The sequence below is a fragment of the Loxodonta africana genome, chromosome 2 (genome assembly GCF_030014295.1).
Source record: "Loxodonta africana isolate mLoxAfr1 chromosome 2, mLoxAfr1.hap2, whole genome shotgun sequence".
Taxonomy (NCBI): Eukaryota; Metazoa; Chordata; class Mammalia; order Proboscidea; family Elephantidae; genus Loxodonta; species Loxodonta africana.
The window spans coordinates 82,826,449-82,847,678 of record NC_087343.1 but is presented as its reverse complement, the minus strand read 5'-3'; the positions used below and the strand labels follow the sequence as shown (position 1 = coordinate 82,847,678).

At 34.0% G+C, this 21,230-nt stretch overlaps 1 protein-coding gene across 3 annotated transcripts in view; it reads left to right on the top strand.

Annotated features, from left to right (window-relative positions):
- AP3B1 (adaptor related protein complex 3 subunit beta 1) overlaps positions 1-21,230 on the top strand; it is a 278,558-nt gene that overhangs the window by 81,217 nt on the left and 176,111 nt on the right. For all 3 annotated transcript variants that reach the window (XM_003408109.4, XM_064273483.1, XM_064273482.1), the window contains 2 exons: positions 4,982-5,048; positions 13,575-13,757. In XM_003408109.4, coding sequence (XP_003408157.2) covers positions 4,982-5,048; positions 13,575-13,757 — 250 coding nt within the window. The remainder of the gene's footprint in view (positions 1-4,981; positions 5,049-13,574; positions 13,758-21,230) is intronic.

Sequence of the window (21,230 nt, the reverse complement as noted above, 5' to 3'; positions counted from 1 at the left end):
TGTATGAAGTATGAATGTAGGAAAATTGGAAGTTGTCAAAAATGAAATGGAATGCATAAACATTGATATCCTAGGCATTAGTGGGCTGAAATGGACTGATACTGGCCATTTTGAATCAGACAGTCATGTGATCTGTTATGCCAGGAATGACAAATTGAAGACGAATGGCATTGCATTCATCGTCAAAAAGAACATTTCAAGATCTATCCTGTAGTACAGCATTGTCAGTGATGGAATAGTATCCATATGCCTGCAAGGAAGACCACTTAATACGACTATTCAAATTTACGCAACAACCACTAATTCAGAAAATGAGGAAATTGAAAATTTTTACCAACATTAGCAGGTTGAAATTGATCAAACTTGCAATTGAGATGCATTGATAATTACTGGTGGTGACAGGAATGTGAAAGTTGAAAATGAAGAAGGAACAGTAGTTGGAAAATATGACTTTGGTGATAGAAATGATGCTGGAGATCGCCTGATAGAATTTTGCAAGACCAATGACTTCTTCATTGCAAATACCTTTTTGACCAACATAAATGCAACTATAGATGTGGACCTCGTCAGATGGAATACACAAAAGTCAGATTGCCTACATCTGTGGGAGGAGATGATGGCAAAGCTTAATATCATATTATCAGTCAGAACAAGGCCAAGGGCTGACTGTGAAACAGACCGTCAATTACTTATATGCAAATTGAAACTGGAGAAAATTAGAACAAGTCCACAAGAGCCAAAATATGAACTTGAGTATATTCCACCTGAATTTAGAAACCATCTCAAGAACAGATTTGACTCATTAAACACTAAGGACTGGAGACTGAGATGAGTTGTGGAATGACATCAAGGACATCATATATGAAGAAAGCAAGAGGTCACTAAAAAGACAGGAAAGAAAAGACCAAAGTGGATGTCAGAAAAGACTCTTGAACTTGCTCTTTGAACTTAGAGTAGTTAAAGTGAAAAGAAGAAATCATGACGTAAAAGAGCTGAACAGAAGATTTCAAAGGGCGGCTTGAGAAAACAAAGTATTATAATATGTGCAGAGACCTAGAGTTAGGAAGACAAAAGGGAAGAATATGCTTGGCCTTTCTCAAGCTGAAAGAATTGAAGAGAAAATTCCAATCTCAAGTTGCAATAGTAAAGGATTCTATGGGGAAAATATTAAATAAATGACACAGGAAGCATCAAAAAGAAGATGGAAGGAATACACAGAGTCAGTGTACCAAAAAGAATTGGTTGATGTTCAATGGTACTGAAGGAAAAAGTCCAGGCTGCACTGAAAGTGTTGCAGAAATTGATGGAATACCAATTGAGACGAAAGGGATGCAGCACTGGAAGAGCTTGTTTGTCTGTGCCAAGAATTTTGGAAGACAGCTACCTGACCAACCGACTGGAAGAGATCCATGCTTGTGCCCATTCCAAAGGAAGGTGATCCAACAGAATGTGGAAATTATCAAGAAATATCATTAATATCACATAAAAGTAAAATTATGCTGAGGATCATTCAAAAGCATTCACAATAGTACATCGACAGGAAACTTCCAGAAATTCAGGCCAGATTTGGAACAGAACATGAAATATCATTGGGTTATCAAGGAATGTTATTGTTGATGTCAGATGAATCTTGGCTGAAAGCAGAGAATACCAGAAAGATGTTTCCCAGTGTTTTATTGACTATGCAAAGGCATTTGACTATGTGAATCATAACACATTATAGGTAACAAACAGTATGAAGAATGAGAATTCCAGAACATTTAATTATGCTCATGCAAAACCTGTACATAGACCAAGAGGCAGTAGTTTGAACAGAACAAGGGGATACCGTGTGGTTTAAAAATCAAGAAAGGTGTGTGTCAAGATTGTATCCTTTCACCATACATAATCTGTATGACGTGCAGATAATCAAAGAAGCTGAACTATATGAAGAAGAATGCAACATCAGGATTGGAGGAAGACTCATTAACAACCTGCGATATGCAGATGGCACAGTCTTGCTTGCTGAAAGTGAAAAGGACTTGAAGCACTTACTGATGAAGATCAAAGACTACAGTCTTCAGTATGGGTTACACCTCAGCATAAAGAAAACAAAAATCCTCACAAGTGGACCAATAAGCAACATCATGATAAATAGAGAAGCGTTTGAAATTGTCCAGGATTTTGTTTTACTTGGATCCATAATCAACGCCTGTGGAAGCAGCAGTCAAGAAATCAAATGATGCATTGCGTTGGGCAAATCTGCTGCAAAAGACCTCTTTGAAGTATTAAAAAGCAAAGATGCCACTTTAAAGACTAAGTTGTGCCTGTTTCAAGTCATGGTGTTTTTAGTCACCATATATGCATGCGAAATCTGGACAATGAATAATGAAGACCAAAGAAGAACTGATACCTTTGAATTATGGTGTTGGCGAAAAAGATTGAATATACCATGGTCTGCCGGAAGAATGAACAAATCTCTCTTAGAAGATGTACAGTTAGAATGCTCTTAGAGGCAAGGATGGCAAGATTTGTCTCACATACTTTGGACATGTTATCAGGAGGGACCAGTCCCTGGGGAAGGACATCATGCTTGGTAGAGTAAGTAGTTAGTGAAAAAGAGGAAGACCCTTAGCAAGATGGATTGGCACAGTGGCTGCAGCAGTGGGCTCAAGCGTAACAATTTTGAGGATGATGTGTAACTGTTCTACATAGAGTTGCTGTGAGTCGGAACTCACTGGATGGCACCTAACAATAACTACAAAAGGTGCTTCGTTAATAAAACTGAAGATCTCTTTAATGTTACATGGAATTATAGCCCATGGTGGCTTATTTTATTACCTCTCATAAGTAGCCGATCCTTATACTAAGTAAACCCAATGAATTAGTTTTTTCCCACACAGTCTTTGAACACGTTTTATTTTGTTTCTGTTATAGAGACTCTATGTAGGTTTTTAATTGTGAGCTTGTTGGGGATTGTGATAATTTACTCATTTTATAACTTGAAAATAATCAGAGTTTGAATTCTTATTCATGTACTCTGTCTCTCATGCACATGTACCACTACCAGTTTCCATCGAGTAGATTCCGACTAATGGTGACCGCTGTGCTCCGTAGGGTTTTCGTTGGCTGAGTTTTTGGAAGTATATTGCCAGGCCTTTCTTAAGAGGTGCCTCTTGGTGTGCTCAAATCGTTAACCTTTCAATTATCAGCTGAGTGTGTTAACTGCACCACACAGGGATGCCTTGTCATGCACATACGCACGTATGTTATTAGAAAATTGAGGGTTTTTTTTTTTTCTGTTTATTGCAGGCTAGATTCTTATATTATTATCCTCTCAACTTGTTTTCCCTTATATCAACTTTTTTCTTTCTGTTCCATTCCTTTTCTGATTCTTCTCCAGGGCTATTTTATTAAATAATTCTTTTAAAAAGTATTGTTTTTCAATATAGTGCTGTACCATATTAGTATATTTACTAAAATAATCATCCAATGCCTTGATTACTGCAGAAAACAAATTGCCTAAATAAGAGAATTATTGTCTGCAATAATTCAGTATTATTTTTTGTTATCATTAATTCTGCAAACTTTTATGAGGCCCTTTTGTTTTTTTGGTGTTATAAATACAGTGTTGTGTTGTGTGCAGTAGATTTAGGAGAAAGGCAGAAGATGTGGTATTTATGAATATCCTATCACGTATTTGAGGAAAAAAGTCAAACGTATACCAAACAATTAAAGGCAACCTGTAGTTGAATAACATACCAGCACATGATGTATATGCATATACAAAGACATGCTAACTGCCTTTGACATGATAGGTGCTTATAGATTGTCATATGTAATAAGTGTTGCAGAAAGTAAAGATATAATGAAATGGGATTAGTTAGGATTGGAGGACTTGAGGAGAACTTGAGCTGAGATTTGAAAGAAAAATTTTGAATGTTCAGATAATCGTGATAGTTAATAATAAAATTATATAATCTTTATAGAAAAAGTAAAATTTATTTTCTTAGGTTAATTGTCAGGCGAAGTTATCTCATCCTTCTAAGTATTTTTTCTTGTTATAAACTTGCAGGATAAGATCCAAGCTCATTGTGATGTTTTAAAAGTCCCTTCATTACAGGGCTGTAGTTTACTTCTCTAGCTTCAACTCTTACCTCTTCTTGCCTTGAAATTATGCTCTAATAGCTTTGTACTGCTTATGTATATGTGTATATGTTTATATATACATATATATATATATTTTTTTTTTTTTAGTAATCCCGTTATTTCTGCTTTAGTCTCTACCTAGAATATGTCCTCCTTTCCTCAGCTCTAAAGTCAAGTTGTTTGAGATTCATCTAAGGGGTCACTTCTTACAAGAAACCTTCCACAACCATCCTGCCTCCATTGTTGCCCTTTCTCTGTCTCCCTATAATCTCTTCTACTTATCTCTCTTGTTATGGTATGGTTATATTTTGATCCATCTTTACTAGACTCTTCTTATTTATCTTTGTATACCCATTGTCCAACTTCTCAATAAATGAGTTCTGTGCTAGAAAGAAAATTAGATTGGTATTATTTCAGTGCTTAGAGCTGCTATTAAGATGCAGTTTTCAATTCTGTACATATGTGAACCTTCTCCTGTTGTTCTTGATTTTAAATACCATGGTTTATAATGTATGTCTCTATCAGTAAAGTAGTATGATAAAAAAAATTCTTTTTTTAAAATTCTGTATATTTGTTTTTGGCAGTTACTTAATGGCTTTTGGCAGTTTTTAATGGCTTTGATATCTGGGTTTAGTTAAAATGAGCAATTTTAGAAGGAAAGAGTAAGACACATTTGTGAGAATAATTATCTCATTTTGCTTTCAGTTCCTTTTCTGTTTATTTCTATTTTGACATAGTATTGCTCCCCTTTCCCCTTTAAAACTTCTAAGCATCATAGAAATGAACATCATTTAAAGGTAGAATTAAAGGGAAAAAAATTAATGTAAGTTCTTTTTTTTTTTTTGCCTTTTAGCCTTGATCCAGAGCAGAAGGAAATGTTAATTGAAGTAATTGAAAAACTTCTTAAAGATAAAAGCACAGTAAGTAATATCTTTTATGTCATTACAGTAAAAAAATTATTTATGTAGTACCATTTTACCTTTAATATTGTATATAATTACTGATTTCAAACTGGACTAAATATTAATGGAGCTGAAGACTATTTTAAAGATCTGTGAAGAACAAAAATTTTCACTGATAGAGAAGGACTTTGGAGTTTTAGTTTGTTACATGTTTTTTCATCACAGTCTGGAAGATGACAGATTGGGAAAAAATATCCTTCATTTAACCTGTGGCTAAACTGCTGACTTCTTTTAGTGTCACAGTTTTATTTTGAGTAGTAATTGATTAGGTTTTTAAAAGGCAGCATCACCTGGGAACAAATAATTGTTCTAAAACTGAATATTAGGAAGTAATACAGAGATCTTGAAAATTAGAAGGATATGTTTTATTATTATAAAAGTATTGAAAAAACAGTAAAATATTTTTATATATACTGTTTTATTGGTTGCTAAGAGTTATCTTATTAGCTAAAATGAGTCTTTTGGGAATGTATACCCTTCAATATGCTTCAGAGCTTATTTCTGACAAAATTTTTGTTTTGTTTTCAAGGTTATAATTTTAAGTATTAGTTCTGTTCCATTGTTACCTTTTTTCCCCCCTTTGGGCAATTTATGTATGTTGAATCGTCTTTCCCTGTTTTACATTTCAGCTACTGTCTTTAATCCTTTTGCTTCTTTCTTTACCTCATTTTCTTTCTCTTGGTTCTTTTTCTGCTTTTATTCAGTGCCCCTTATTAAATTTTCATTCAATTCTTTTTGTCCTTGGGTTCCTTGCAATTTCGACTTCATGTCTGCTTATATCCTTCCCCACCTCCGCTCTGCACAACTCCTCTGGTCCTTGTCTTTGTACGAAGAACAGGCAAGTTGTGGAATGATGTTAAGGATATCATACATGAAGAAAGCAAGAGGTCGTGGAAAAGACAGGAAAGAAAGAAAAGACCAAAATGGATGTCAGAAGTAACTCTGAATCTTGCTCTTGAACATAGAGTAGCTAAAGTGAGTAACACAAAGTAAAGTATTATAATGAAATATGCAAAGAACTAGAGTCAGAAAACCAAAAGGGAAGAACAAGCTCAGTTCATCTCAAGCTGAAAGAACTGAAAGAAAAATTCAAGCCTCTGGTTGCAATATTGATGGATTCTATGGCAAAATACTGAATAATGCAGGAAGCATCAAAAGAAAATGGAAGGAATACACAGAGTCACTGTACCAAAAAGAATTGGTTGACATTCAACTGTTTGGGGAGGTAGCATATGATCAAGAACCAATGGTACTGAAGGAAGAAGTCCAAGCTGCACTGAAACCAAAACCAAAACCGAACCCACTGCCGTCGAGTCGATTCTCGCTCATAGCAACCCTATAGGACAGAGTAGAACTGCCCCATAGAGTTTCCAAAGAGCGCTTGGAGGATTCGAATTGCTGACCTCTTGGTTAGCAGCCGTAGCACTTAACCAGTACACACTGAAGGCATTGGCAAAAAACAGGGCTTCAGGAATTGACAGAATACCATTTGAGATGTTTTCAACAAGTGGATACAGTGCTGGTAGCACTAACTTGTCTTTGCCAAGAGTATTGGAAGACAGCTACCTGACCAGCTAAATGGAAGAGACCCATATTTGTGCCCATTCCAAAGAAAGGTGATCCAACAGAATGCAGAAATTATTGAACAATATCATTAATATTACTCGTAAGTAAAATTTTTCTGAAGATAATTCAGAAATGGTTGCAGCAGTGCATCGACAGGGAACTGCCAGAAATTCAGGCTGGATTCAGAAGAGGATGTGGAACGAGCAGTATCATTGCTGATGTCAGCTGGACCTTGGCTGAAAGAGAATACCGGAAAGATGTTTACCTGTGTTTCATTGACTATGCAAAGGCATAGCCATAACAAATGACTATAGATCATAACAAATAACCGTAGATCATAAAAAATGCGAAGAGTGGAAATTCCAGAACACTTAATTGTACTCAGGAGGAACCTGTACACAGACGAAGAGGCAGTCATTTAAACAGAATGATGGGATACTGCATGGTTTAAAATCAGGAAAGGTGTGTCAGGATTGTATTCTTTCACTATTCTTACTCAGTCTGAATGCTGAGCAAATAACCTGAAAGACTGGATTATATGAAGAAGAATGTAGCATTAGGGTTGGAGGAAGACTTATTGACAACCAGCCATACACAGATGACACAGCCTTGCTTGCTGAAAGTGAAGAGGACTTGAAACACTTAGTGATGAAGATGAAAGACTGCCTCCTTCGTATGGATTATACCTCAGAACAATGAAAACAAAAATCCCTCACAACTGAACCAATAAGCAACATCATGATAAACACAGAAAAGATTGAAGTTGTCAAGGATTTCATTTTACTTGGATCCACAATCAATGCCCATGGAAGCATCAGTCGAGAAATCAAAAGAGGCATTGCATGGGGGAAATCTGCTGCAGAGGACCTCTTTAAAGTGTTGAAGAGCAAAGATGTCACCTTGAAGACTGAGGTGTGCCTCACCCTGCCATGGTATTTTCAGTAGCTTAATGTGAATGTGAAAGCTGGAAAATGAGTAAAGAAGACCAAAGAAGAATTGATGCCTTTGAATTATGGTGTCGTGGAAGAATATAGAATATACCATGGACTGTCAGAAGAACTAAACAAATGTGTCTTGGAAGAAGTACAACCAGAATGCTTCTTAGAAGTGAGGATGGCGAGACTTTATCTCACTTACTTTGGGCGTGTTATTAGGAGGGATCATTCCCTAGAGAAGGACATCATGCTTGATAAAGTAGCGGGTCAGCGAAAAGGAGGAAGACCCTCAATGAGATGGATTGACACAGTGGCTACAACAATGGGCTCAAACATAGCAACGATTGTGAGGGTGGCGCAGGACTGAGCATTGTTTTGTTGTGTTGTACGTATGGTCACTATGAGTAGGAACTGACTCCTGACACCTAACAACAACCTCCTACCCAATTTCCTTCATGATTTCAATCAACTACTGTTTTATTTCTTCCTGATTTATTGTCTCATTTAAAAATTTTTTGATTTATGTTCTTTTTTTTCTGTCTTCAGATGCCTCTTTGAGGGTACTTAATTCATTTTGGAGGGCTATGTTATAGTTTCCTTTTGATTCATTAGTAATTTTTTCTGTGTAATTTTCATCAGTTGTATTATTTTGATTTTCATCTTCTGTTTTCTTTTTATAGTTTTTAATACTTGTGGAACATGTTCATCTTTGTATTTTTGGGAAAGGATTGGTGGTACAAACTTGAAATAGTTTGCAGGTTTCCTACTATATGAGCAATACCCTGTCTGTTAGTATAACTAAGTATGTTTTTTTTAATTGGGTTGTCTTGGGAGGGGGGTACACATAGGAAGGTGTACATACCCTAAAATTATTTTGATTATTATTATTTTGGTCTCGCAGGATCCTAAATTTACCCCTCTTATTTCTTCTTGTCACCTCATAGATTCTAATGGGCTCTTCTCCTTCCTACCCATTTTTAAACCTATTTCCTCCTTGAAAGTAAACCCTGGTAGTGTAGTGGTTAAGTGCTATGGCTGCCAACCAAGGGTCGGCAATTCAAATCCACCAGGCGCTCCTTGGAAACTCTGTGGGGCAGTTCTACTCTGTCCTATAGGGTCGCTATGAGTTGGAATCGACTCGACGGCACTGGGTTTGGTTTTGGTTTTTTGCCTCATTGAAATTTTCCTTTTCCAAGATTGACTCATTGAATTACCCTTGAAGTCCTTTCTCTGTAATCTGCTCTGATTGATCAGGAATCTTTTTCAGTATTTTCACATTTAGGGTGATATTTCTATTTGTGGTGTTGCTTTTAGTTCCCTTTTATGCCTGCCACCAGCTCTTGTCTTCTTGTCCTGGGCGATTTTTTCCTAGATTGTTGGGTCTTTGAGAAATTTTGTGATATAAGCTTCAGAGAGCTCCCTGGGGTTTAATCATTTTTCTACTTTCTACTTACAAGTAATATGAAATTTGGAAACTGTCTTTGAGTTTTGCAGAGTGCATAGCTTTTGGCCTTTTCGTTTTGGCAGGGGTTAGGTTGGAAGATTCAGATTTACCTAGCCCCTTTAACTTCGCTATTCAGTATTTAAATTAATTTAAAAAAATGTTGGTTGATTACTTTTTTTCTTTAACATGGTTATAATCTGTTCTAGAAAGGCAAAAAAAATTTTATGTATACACAGATATTTTTCTTTTCTACTGTTGTTTCTTTGTTGTATGTTATACTTTATTGAAGGAAGACAGTTACCTTTCTTCTCCCCCCAAATATAATGTCAGCACTGATATTTAAATTCAACACAGAATCGCAGATCATTTTTATTAAAAAAATTCTCAATTAAATGAACCAGTCCTAATTTATTTCCACATTAGAACAGGAATTTATTTACTGTCCTTAGGAACTTCTTGGGACCATTAGCATAATGATGACATCGCTGTTGCTTGCTGTTGGTACCTATAAAAGGGCTTAATCTCTTCAGAAAACTTTCTTCATTTAACCTCTGTCGATTGTGAAATATACTTTGTGCTGCTTCTTTTAGCTTAAAAGATTTTCTTAAAATTGAAATAAAAAGAAATTAGTTCTCTAATTCTTGTATTAAGGAAAGGTAGAAAATTAAAAAAAAAAAAAGTATATTAAAATGGAATGGAATGGATTTTCCACCTTACAGAAGCAAGACCAGTATTTGTCACATGATCAGTCCCTTTTAAAAAATAAATTACTTTTGGTTTAGGAATATACTTATGGTAATGTAACTGGGAGAACTTTTTGTTTTTATTTAGGTAACTCGTTTGAAGGTATCTGTATATTTTAAAAGATATTATAAAAATCTTACAATTATTGTCAGTGAAATTAAAGGAGGAGGGCATATTATCTATATTCTCTCACTTCCAAACCACCATAATAATTTTTCTTTATATAGTTTTTTATTGTATACACTTAGATTTTATACCATTTTCTGTAAGACTTTATCAGTGTATCCTAAGCACATTTCTACAGTACTACATAGCTTTCCTAATGATCAATTATGAATTCATTTTGTAAATTTAAACCACTTTCTCTTGTTTTTCTTTAAAATATAGAAATCCATATTTATTTAGCATTTTAAGCACAGAAGTAGAAATTTTCTCTTTGAATTAAAATGCCTCATAAAGCAGGGTGCTATTTACTTCCTTTCCTTTTAGGTTAATTTTAAGGAAATCCTCTTGATAGCTTTTAAATTTCTAATAAAAAACCAGTTTCTTAGGAAAATAAATTAGGCCAATACTACTGAAAAACTATGTGTTTATGTATTTTTTTGATGAAATAAAGTTTCCTTCCCTTAATTTTAGCTACAAAGTGTTGTTTAATGAATGTATTGGTAATTCATAGCCAAACTGGGGGGGTAAGACACCATTTTATATGTTAGTGATTTAATGTTGGTAAAAGCTTCATTGTTGTTGGGAAAAAAACACACCTCTGAGTTTGTGCAGATGTTTTATTGTGATAGATCTATTATCAAGCTATTAGAAGATAAATGACTGATCTTTCCCATTTTCCATGCCTCTAGAAAATTGAAATAAGAAGGGGAATATCATTTGGGCTGTATGATTAGGGCAGGCTGGAGGGCCATTAATTTAAGAGAAGAAAATCTTGGCAGCATTGGCCAACTTATACCATATTATCAATCAAACCTTGATGCACTTCTTGTGATGACCCAGCACTCTCAGGTTTTTGCAGCGTTAATTAGAATTCATGACAAAATAGATGCAAGGAAACGTTTTGTACCCTTCATAATTTTATATAAAATTTATTGTTATTAGAGGAACCATTTGCTTAGTGTGATTTTTTTCATTACCAGCTTGTCAACTAGCATAGATAATCTGGAGAAAATATGAACTCCATAGATGGGGTGTCACTTTTGTTGATGGTTCATGTAGTTTACCTTGGAGCACAGCTAATGGCTGAAGTTCGTAGCAACAGCACAGAAAAACATGGCAACCAAAGGAAGATAAATGAGCCATGTTTATTTCTTTAATATAAAAAATACATAAATGGAAAACTGCATTTGAATTTGATAAGCTCATTGCTAGTTTTGTTTGAAAGATTTATTCTTCTCCTTATATAAAAAGCTACTATTGACACAGTGAGATGGAAATTAACTGCCTGTGTTTTGAAAACCAGTATTTTTGGCTTTAAAAATATAGTCAATCATTTTATTTTAATTTTAAATGTTTCATAGAATATTGAACATTTAATAGACTAAAATGATTAATTCTTCTGCCAGCATTTAGCCCAGGGTCAGACTGTTAAAACTATACAGTGAAGTTTCTATAATGGTCAGTTTTATCTTGTGAAGGTACTTCTCTACATTCTTCCTAAATTTTTTGTGTTTCCTTAAAATGTATTTGTAGTTGAGTATTTTCTTTCCATTGCCTTTTTATAATAGTTTAAATTTTGTTAGTACTTCTGTTGTTGATTCTGACTCATAGTGACCCTATAGGACAGAGTAGAACTGTCCCTTAGAGTTTCCAAGGAGTAGCTGGTGGATTTGAACTGCCAACCTTTTGGTTAGCAGCGGTAGCTCTTAACTGCAGTGCCATCAGGGCTCTTGAATTGTTGTGTACTTAAAACTCTAGGCTTAAATTTAAAATCAGGTGATAGCTACTTAAGAATGTATTCCTTTTAATCGTTGGTGTTGAAACACATTTGAGGAAACCCTGGTGGCATAGTGGCTAAATGCTATGGATGCTAACCAAAGGGCCAGCAGTTCGAATCCTCCAGGTGCTCCTTGAAAACTCTGTGGGGCAGTTCTACTCTGTCCTGTAGGGTCGCTATGGGTCAGAAGTGACTCGACTGCAATGGGTTTTTTTTTTTAATGGGTAAACGTATTTGAAAACAAATGAACTTCTAAAATTAGGAAAAACAATTGATTTTACTTAGTGTATTTTAAGTTTTAATAACTAGCCAGTTTTTCATTTTCATAGGTTATTTTATTCTAAGTGATATTATTTGTTTTTGTACTTTATACCCTTTTCCAATTCATATCACAAATACTAAGTTGCATTGTTTTATGTGATGAAGTTAGTTGTTTAAAGAGATTTTTAAATGATACTAATTACAACCTATAGAAACACGATTATCACAGAATTTGTAATATCTCAGAAGTGATTTGTGCATAAGACATCAAAATGTAGAGTTGAAAACATGAACTTAACTTCCTTTCCATATCAATAGAAAATTATACCTATGATACATTTTTTATTTAGCTCACAAAAATAATCATTGCTTTCTCGATTGAGTTGCGTACATGCTGGGACAAGCAGGCACCAGTACATGGGCAGGGCTGGAGTCAATAAATGCAGCTTCACGTTTATACTGATTGGTAATTCATAAAATCCCCACAGGACTTGAAACTTGTTTAGCATAATAGCAAGTCTATATTCTGAGCTGTTTTCTTTCAATTGTATTGTTGGTTGCATATTAATAAACTAAATGTCAGCCAAGTAGAGGGATGAACACTAAAAACATGAATATCATTGTATTTAATATTTTTCAAAAAGAACCATTTCAGTTAGTTATGTTTCTATTTAATTGCTTATTTTAAGTCATTGGGGAAATTTTAGACACTAAAATGAAGATCCCTGGTGTTCAGGAAGAATATGAAATTAATTTGCTTTTTCAAAACCATATTATATTGTTGACTAACTGCGTATATATCAATGGTAGAAGTATTACTGTATTATATATTCTGCTTAGTTTGTATCTTTATACAAATGAAATATTAATTGTTCTACTTTTTAAAAACATGACAATTCAAAAATAGCATTTATGACTCATTCATTGGCCTTGGAGAAAGCTGCCTTTTGTTGGAGTACATTATTTCAACTTATGCACATTGTTCTATAAATGATAAAAAAAAGTTGTACTAAAATTTTAGCCAGTGTATTTTCTTTGTAAATAAATTATATTGGTAAGAATAATCAGTTGGATTAAAATGTGTAAGATTTGAAAGAGTGTGCTAAAAACATATATGAGGTTTTCATATATTTTTTAAGATAAGTTTATTATGGAAAAATTGCCAGCCTCATTTTAGACTGACAAAGGGTGATCCTTGTTATTTTCTTGAATATTGTTGTATACTAAATAATGAAACTTTAGATTAGAATTTTGTTTAGTTTTAAAAATGGAAAAGGTATGAGATTAATATATCTAATCCATATATGTACAGTTTATTGAAATTGAACCAGGTGAGAAAAAAAAATCTGAATTTACCTCTCTTAAGAAAAGTATTAGTTTTACAGACGTGTTACAACTATTAAAATTATTCTTCGAGGGGTGGCACTGTAAAATTTTGTTTTTCAAACAGGAACAGTCATTTTATTATTTGAGTGACTGAGTATTTTAAGTATCTATTGTCATAAAACTGATTGCACTACTATTATGCCTGAGTAGAATCTTTTATGGGGGAATAACGTTTTTTAATGAGTTGCTATTTCTTTCTTTTCTAGCTGGTAGCTGGCAGTGTTGTGATGGCTTTTGAAGAAGTATGTCCGGATAGAATAGATCTGATTCACAAGAATTACCGCAAGCTCTGTAATTTACTAGTTGATGTAGAAGAGTGGGGGCAGGTTGTCATAATTCACATGCTAACTCGATATGCTCGTACACAGTTTGTCAGCCCTTGGACAGAGGTAAGTGTGAACAATCTTAACACTTAGAAAGTACTAGAGAATGGACGAGCTTTTCAAATTGTATAAATTAAGAGTAGTGAAGTTTTGAAATCTGCACATTTAAGAGCTCATTTTTCTTGTGTTCTTTTGGAAAAGTAGGGAACCAATATAAACAAAAGAGTAATTGTTCATTGTTTTGGGCACTGATTAATGCATAATTAATGGCATATTGTATAAACTTTTAGTGTGGTACCTGACAAGAGGCCCGTGTTAGGAGCAGCAGTATGATACAGTGACGTTACCAAACCATGGATTGTTTTCTTCACTAAAGACTTTCATACTTTTGAGTCTCAGTTGTTTCAGGTATTCCCTTGTAAAGTAGGTAACGTGTTTCTATAATACGTAGATTTATACTTAAGGTCATTAATTTTTTTCTTTATAAATAAATATTTCTGAAGCTTTAAAATGCTTTTTCTCAGCTTTATGTTTCTAAGATATGTTTATGTTTTCCTTTATATAAACTGGAAGCATTTTAGTAAAATTAAAAATTCAGTACATATTAACTTTGTTTTCTTTGTACAGATTAACATTAGAAGCATACCTTATTCTTTTCATTTTATGGACAATTAATACAATTTTAATTTTGTTATGTAGTTTTAATAGAGATCTCTCAGTATGTATATATTCAAGATTTAAGTGTAAGTTATTTAAAGAAAATAAAAATGTTACATATTACAAATATAGCACATTCATTCTAATATTGTGAAATCCTTGTCTTTTTAAAAAGCAGTATTAAGAGACTTTAAAAATAAGTTTGTAAAAAACAAAAGACCAAAAAAAAAAAAAAAAAAAACCCAGTACATTGTACACAACTTAAGAATAGGCCTTGAGTGCTCAGTATGTCTGAGATGCTTTTCTTAATTAGAAACAACATTAATGTAAGAGAGAAATATAAATAAAATGGAGAATGTTTATAATACATACTTTGATGACATACCAAGCTTTCAAATAAGTATGGGATATTTTTCAGTGTACCATGTGCATAGTATTTTATAATATCTTATAAATTTAATTTTACTTTTAAGTTCTGATGGTAGTTTTTGCTAGATTAAGCAACATGTCCATGCTGAAAATGCCTTGGCCCTTTGACGGTAATCTTGACAAGAGATTTTTTTTCTTTTACTAACAGCCAATTCCTTTCAAGAATGGTACTCAGATATTTTTTCCTTTTTATTTAAATGTTATAGGTAGTTTTGGCTTATCTAACCAGTGTCACCATGTAAAAATTCTTATTTTCCTGTCATGGTCAAATCATTTTCAATAGCTGTATGCAAACTATCCTTTGCTTTATCCTTCCACAGAGATTGGAGTTAAAATATATACTTTCCTTACCATAAAAAAAAAAAATTTTTTTTATGGTAATTATAGCTTCTAAAAATAGGTAATGGACATTAAAATCTCTGTTTTTATAATTTATTTGTTTTTCTGTTTCTTGAATTTTATTTCATCTTATTTTAAATAAAACTCATTTTTTAAAGCTATGTGCAAAAGCAAGGAAGTTGAGTTCTACACTACCATATACATTTATTATTTTGGACTATAATTTGGAGAATTGGGACTATGCATTCTTTCGTGTGTTTTCACATGTTAACTCCATGAACACTATTAGAAACATAAGATGAAGTCTGATTATTTCCTTGAAGCACTGGAATTGGGCTCAATAATTACTGATCTTTGCCACTTACTTGCAGTGTGACCTTGGCATTATTCTAAATGATGGGGTTATTAAACTAATTCAGTAGTCTTCAAATGTGCACCTCAGCCCAGGATGCTGCTGCACTGCCACGGGAAAAACTAAGTGTGGCAATAGTGCACTAGAGTGTGAAGCTAATCTGAGCTTTTGCCATCGTTTTTCATAGAGCAACCTTAACCTTTACCTGGTTTTCATATGGACAGTTGCGTATGCTTTTCTTTGGGAAAAGTTTTTGGTTTAAGGGAAAAAAAAGCAAAGAAGATCACTCAAATAGATAATGTTTGCCTGACTCTAAAGGGTAGCACAGTGGTTAAAGTGCTCAGCTGCTAACCAGAATGTCAAAGGTTGGAACCCACCAGACGCTCCATGAGAAAAAGATGTAGCAGTCTGCTTCTGTAAAGATTTATAGCCTTGGAAACCCTATGAGGCAGTTCTACTCTGTCCTGTAGGGTTGCTAAAGTCAAAATTGACTTGACGGCAGTGGGTTTGGGTTTTGGTTTTACACGTAAGTCTATCTAATCATGCTTTTTTATTTTTGTTTTAGTTTTTTAAATTATAAAAGCAATATAAGCATATAGTGAGATTAAAAAAAAAAAAAGTCTTCTTATAACCCCTAGATTTACCTCTTGGAGGCAATTATTGTTAGCTATTTAATTTCATGTATTCTGGTGGTTATAAATTTTACTTTGAATAATATATTTCACTTTATTTATTAGCTTAGTATATCAGTTGACTCCAGTCCATGGAAAAATTATTCTTTGATTAAGTTCTACTTGAGAGTCTTGTTTAGCCCCAAATAATCAACATTACAGGTACATGTATATATGTTCTGTTCAGTACCAGCGTGCAGGATTTGAAAGGGTCACCCTTAATGCAGTATTACAATTAAGGAACCATCAAAAATGTTAGACTTTTTATACAAACACGTTTTATAAAATTATAGTTCAAATGGATCATCAACATTTGGACCATGCCCATGCTCACTCTTTCAGTTAACCCATCTTAGGGTTTCTCTGTGGCTAGTTATAATTCTGTTTTATTGAGAAACATTTGAGAACGCAGGCTAGCCACTGGCAACCTTCTTTGCTTTCTGGCCTAGATGGTTACTTCCAACTTTTTAGGACTCCACATGGTAATTTTAGCTTTACAAGTTGGCAAACTAAATCACATGAACAGAGTTTAATCATACCTAGAAGAAACTGAGAAGTATCCAGCATTTATATCCACTTTCATGTTTCACTTCTAATGTTGTAAAAAGCGTACCATGTAGCAAAGAAAGGTCAATGTTATTTTAGAGTAGAAACACTAGGCAAAATTGTCCCCTTGCAGAATCAGTGCTGAGCTGTTACCACCCTTTTGTCTTTTTGCCATCGCCACTTGTAGTTTCCTGAAATCAGGGGAGGAGGACGCTCTTCATTCTCACACGTCATCCTCTTTTACATACAGGCAGAAGTCACTTGCATAAATACCATATGAACACCATTTTATGAGAAATTAAGAGCTGTTTACCTTGAAGTAAAAGTGGGAAAACAATGTCACTAAAATATGTTGATTTAAAAGTTATTTAAAATAAAAAAGCTGGCTATAATAACGAATGCACTGAAATCAAAAGGTTTCTCTCAAATACTAAGAGAAAGTGTGAAAAATAATACCGTGATACTTTATCAATTTATTATTTTGTGTACTTTCTTATGTAATATTTTATTTGAGATAGGGCAGTGGAAATTTTTACACCCATTTTATAGATGAAGAAATGGAGGCACAGAGAGGTTATAAACAACTCACCTAAGATTATATCGCTTATAAAAGGTGGAGCCAGAAATAGAAACAGTAATGATTGCCCAGGCCAGCATTCTTTCCTTTATAATCTATTACTTTGTGACTTTTTAAAAATTAAAATTGTTTTTATAGTTACCTTAATAAGTTTTCATTTGTTTGCTTATTGTATTCTAGTCACAGGTAACCTTGAAGCCCTCAATCAGTAGTGCCCAGACATTGCAATTAACTAACAACCATAATTAAATTTACTTCTCAAAGGGAAAAGTTGTGTGTTTCATTGAATTTTTAAAATTGTGTTTATATGCTTGAAAGGTAGCAAAGTTGTTTTGGGGAGAATGGGTATTACTAGAAATACTTTTTGAGATGAGCGCATGTACATGCTTTTGTCAATAAATTCTCAAATGAACACATCATATACAAACAGGCTTCCTCCGGGGCAGAAGAGATTTTTAATTTAGTTTATTTGCATCATTATAGATCAGTATTTAGGCAGTTTATATGTAAATGTATGATTTGAAGAACAATTAAGTGTTGACAAAGTAGATTGCAGTCGTATCAATTGCAGTGTATTTTCCATAATTTTTCTAACTGACATCTTTGGTGATAAATAGTGGATGCCAAGTCAAAGCCGATTATACAGTGCGCTAAGAATTCATGGGGCTGTCAGGGAGAAGACCGATTGACTTTAAATTTACATATTAATGGGAAGATTCGTTAAGAGGGTGCTTGACTATAGAAAATAACAGCATATTTATAGGGCACGACATTTTATAAATAAAGCTGATGCAGGAAAATGGAAATTAAACCTTTTAGGTTAATAAATTCAAGAGACTGCTAAAATGCATATTTGCATTTTTATTTTCTTAAATTTACCTTACTGTTTGAGTCCCTGTGGGTTTTTTTTTTTTTTTTTTAAATTCTAGATCAAGTTTGAATAATTTTCAAGGATATAAGATTACTTAAGTATTTTCTTTGTGTAACTCATGTTTATTATGGGAGATACTCGAAGCATAAATGTAAATCTCTAAGACTAAAGTTATTTTTATAGAAATGGATTTAAAAAATATACAACACTAAGTAAATATTAAGAGTGATTTCAAAAATAAACCTTCAGTGACACTAATAAATCTCTGACAGTGTAGCCTGACAGAAATGTTTTTAGTTTTATGAACCTAGCTCTTTAAAATTGAATTTTTCTAGTAGATGACAAGTTTGCAAGAAGTATCTAACTATTTTACTTTCATAATTTTGGAACTTAAAGTCTGAATATTCACGGTTACTTCTTAGCATGTGAATCCAAGTAATATAATCCTGGTGGCAGCATTCATGCCATTTTGAAATTTGAAGTGATTAACTTACTTTGTCTCTCTCTCTGTGTGTAGTTCAATTATAAAACCTTATATTGGTAAAAAAGTTCGAAGTTTAGAATTTTGTTTAAAGTATTTTTAAGATTATTCTTGGGTTTTTCAGAGGTAGCACTAAAATAATAAATTGTCACAATGTAAAATTCATATATATACTTCTTGATTCAGGATTTTTTGCAAGTACAAAGGTACTTGAAGGAAGTGGTTCCTGAGCTCCACACCCAGGGCCTGTCCTAGGGAACCTAAGTGCTGTAAAGAAAATTAAAACTCAACTTTTGTTGAGTTTTAATTTTCTTTACAGGTTAATTTTCTTTTTAAATTTGCATTATGTTTTACCGATTGACTGTTGTCAAGTCTTACTCAGTATTCTGTGAGGTTTTTTTTTTTTTTAAACAAAATAGTGAGGAGCTGTGGTAGAATCCATGTTTTATAATGCAAAGGAAAAAAAGTTTTCTGAGCACTCTTACAGGCAGCTCTTGAGAGGGATTAGAGTAGAGGAAGAGTTCAATATATGGTTTAAGGAGAAACTATGGACCATATCCTGAAATTGAACTGAGGTCTCTCCCTCCCCCAGTGATTAAGAATCATTTATCCTAAAGATTCCTTATACTTTTTGCTGTTCATAATTTACTTTTAGTGATTGGAATTTTTTCTAAACCAAAATATTTCCTTTTAAAAAATTATTTTTAATTTCATCAAAATATTTTAAAAATATTTTAAAAATTTAAAAAACACTACAAGGCTTCCAAGAAATATTTTCCTATCTTACCCTTCTCCATGCTTGATTTGTTGTCTTTTGGTGCCGTTGAGTCAGTTCTGACTCATAGTGACACTGTGTACAACAGAACGAAACACTGCCCAGTCCTGCTCCATCATCACAATTGTTATGCTTGAACCCACTGTTGTAGCCATTGTGTCATTCTTTCTAGTTAAAGGTCTTCCTTTTTTTTTCACTGACCCTCCACTTTATGAAGCATGATGTCCTTCTCCCGGGACTGGTCCCTCCTGATAACCAAGTATGTGAGACAAAGTCTTGCCATCGTTGCATATAATGAGCATTCTGGCTGTACTTCTTCCAAGTTGGATTTGTTTGTTCTTCTTGCAGTCCGTGGTATATTCAATATTCTTTGTCAACACTGGAATTCAAAAGCATCAATTCTTCTTCGGTCTTCTTTATTCATTGTCCAGTTTTCACATGTGTATGAGGCAACTGAAAATACCATGTGTTGAATCTGGTGCACCTTAGTCCCCAAAGTGTCGTCTTTGCTCTTTAACGCTTTAAAGAGGTCTTTTGCAGCAGATTTGCCCAATGCAATGCACTATTTGATTTCTTGACTGCTACTTCCATGGGTGTTGATCGTGGATCCAAGTAAAATGAAATCCTTAACAATTTCAGTCCGTGTTCTGTTTATCATGAAGTTGCTTATTGGTCCAGTTGTGAGGATTTTTGTTTTCTTTATGCTGAGGAGTAATCCATACTGAAGGCTGGAGTCCTTGATCATCTTCGGTAAGTACTTCAAGTCCTCTTCACTTTAAGCAAGCAAGGTTGTGTTATCCACATAACACAGGTTGTTAATGAGTCTTCCTCCAGTCCTGATGCCCCATTCTTCTTCGTATAGTTCAGCCTCTCGGATTATTTGCTCAGCTGTGAGTTGGAATTGACTCAATGGCACTGGGTTTATACAGATGAAAGGATACAACCCTGAAGCATACGTTTCCTGACATTAAACCATGCAACATCCCCTTGTTCTGCTCTAACGACTGCCTCTTGTTCTATGTACAGGTTCCTCATAAGCACACTTGTGTTCTGGAATTCCCATTTTTCACAAAGTTATCCCTTATGATCCACACAGTTGAATGTCTTTGCATAGTCAATAAAACACAGGTAAAATGTCTTTCTGGTATTTTCTGCTTTCAGCCAGGATCCATCTGACATCAGGAATAATATCCTTGGTTCCACATCTTCTGAATCTGGCTTGAATTTCTGGCAGTTCCCTGTTGATAGACTCCTGCAGCCACTTTTGAATGACCTTCAACAAAATTTTACTTGCATGTGATATTATTAATGATAATTGTTTGATGATTTCCATATTCAGTTGAATCACCTTTCTTTGGAATAGGCATAAATATGGATTTCTTCCAGTCAGTTGGCCAGGTAGCTGTCTTCCAAATTTCTTGGCATAGATGAGTGAGCACTTCAGCGCTGCATCCGTTTGTTGAAACATCTCAATTGGCATTCCGTCAATTCCTGGAGCCCTGTTTTTCACCAGTGTCTTCAGTGTAGCTTGGACTTTTTCCTTCAGTATCATCAGTACTTGATCATATACTTCATCCAGAAATAATTGAACATTGACCAATTCTTTTTGGTACAGTGACTCTTTGTATTCCTTCCATCTTAGGTCCCTCAAATTCTTTTGACTGCGTGTATGTACCTTTTTCCTTTTTTTAGTAATACACATATATTGGTGTTTTCTGATATATCAATTTTAGGAATATATGTTTACCTCCTTTTCCATAAATGGAGAGTTTGCCCTTCTCCGTTATATTATTACCTCATGATTCTACTTTCCTTCTTCCATCTTTACCATATGATTATGA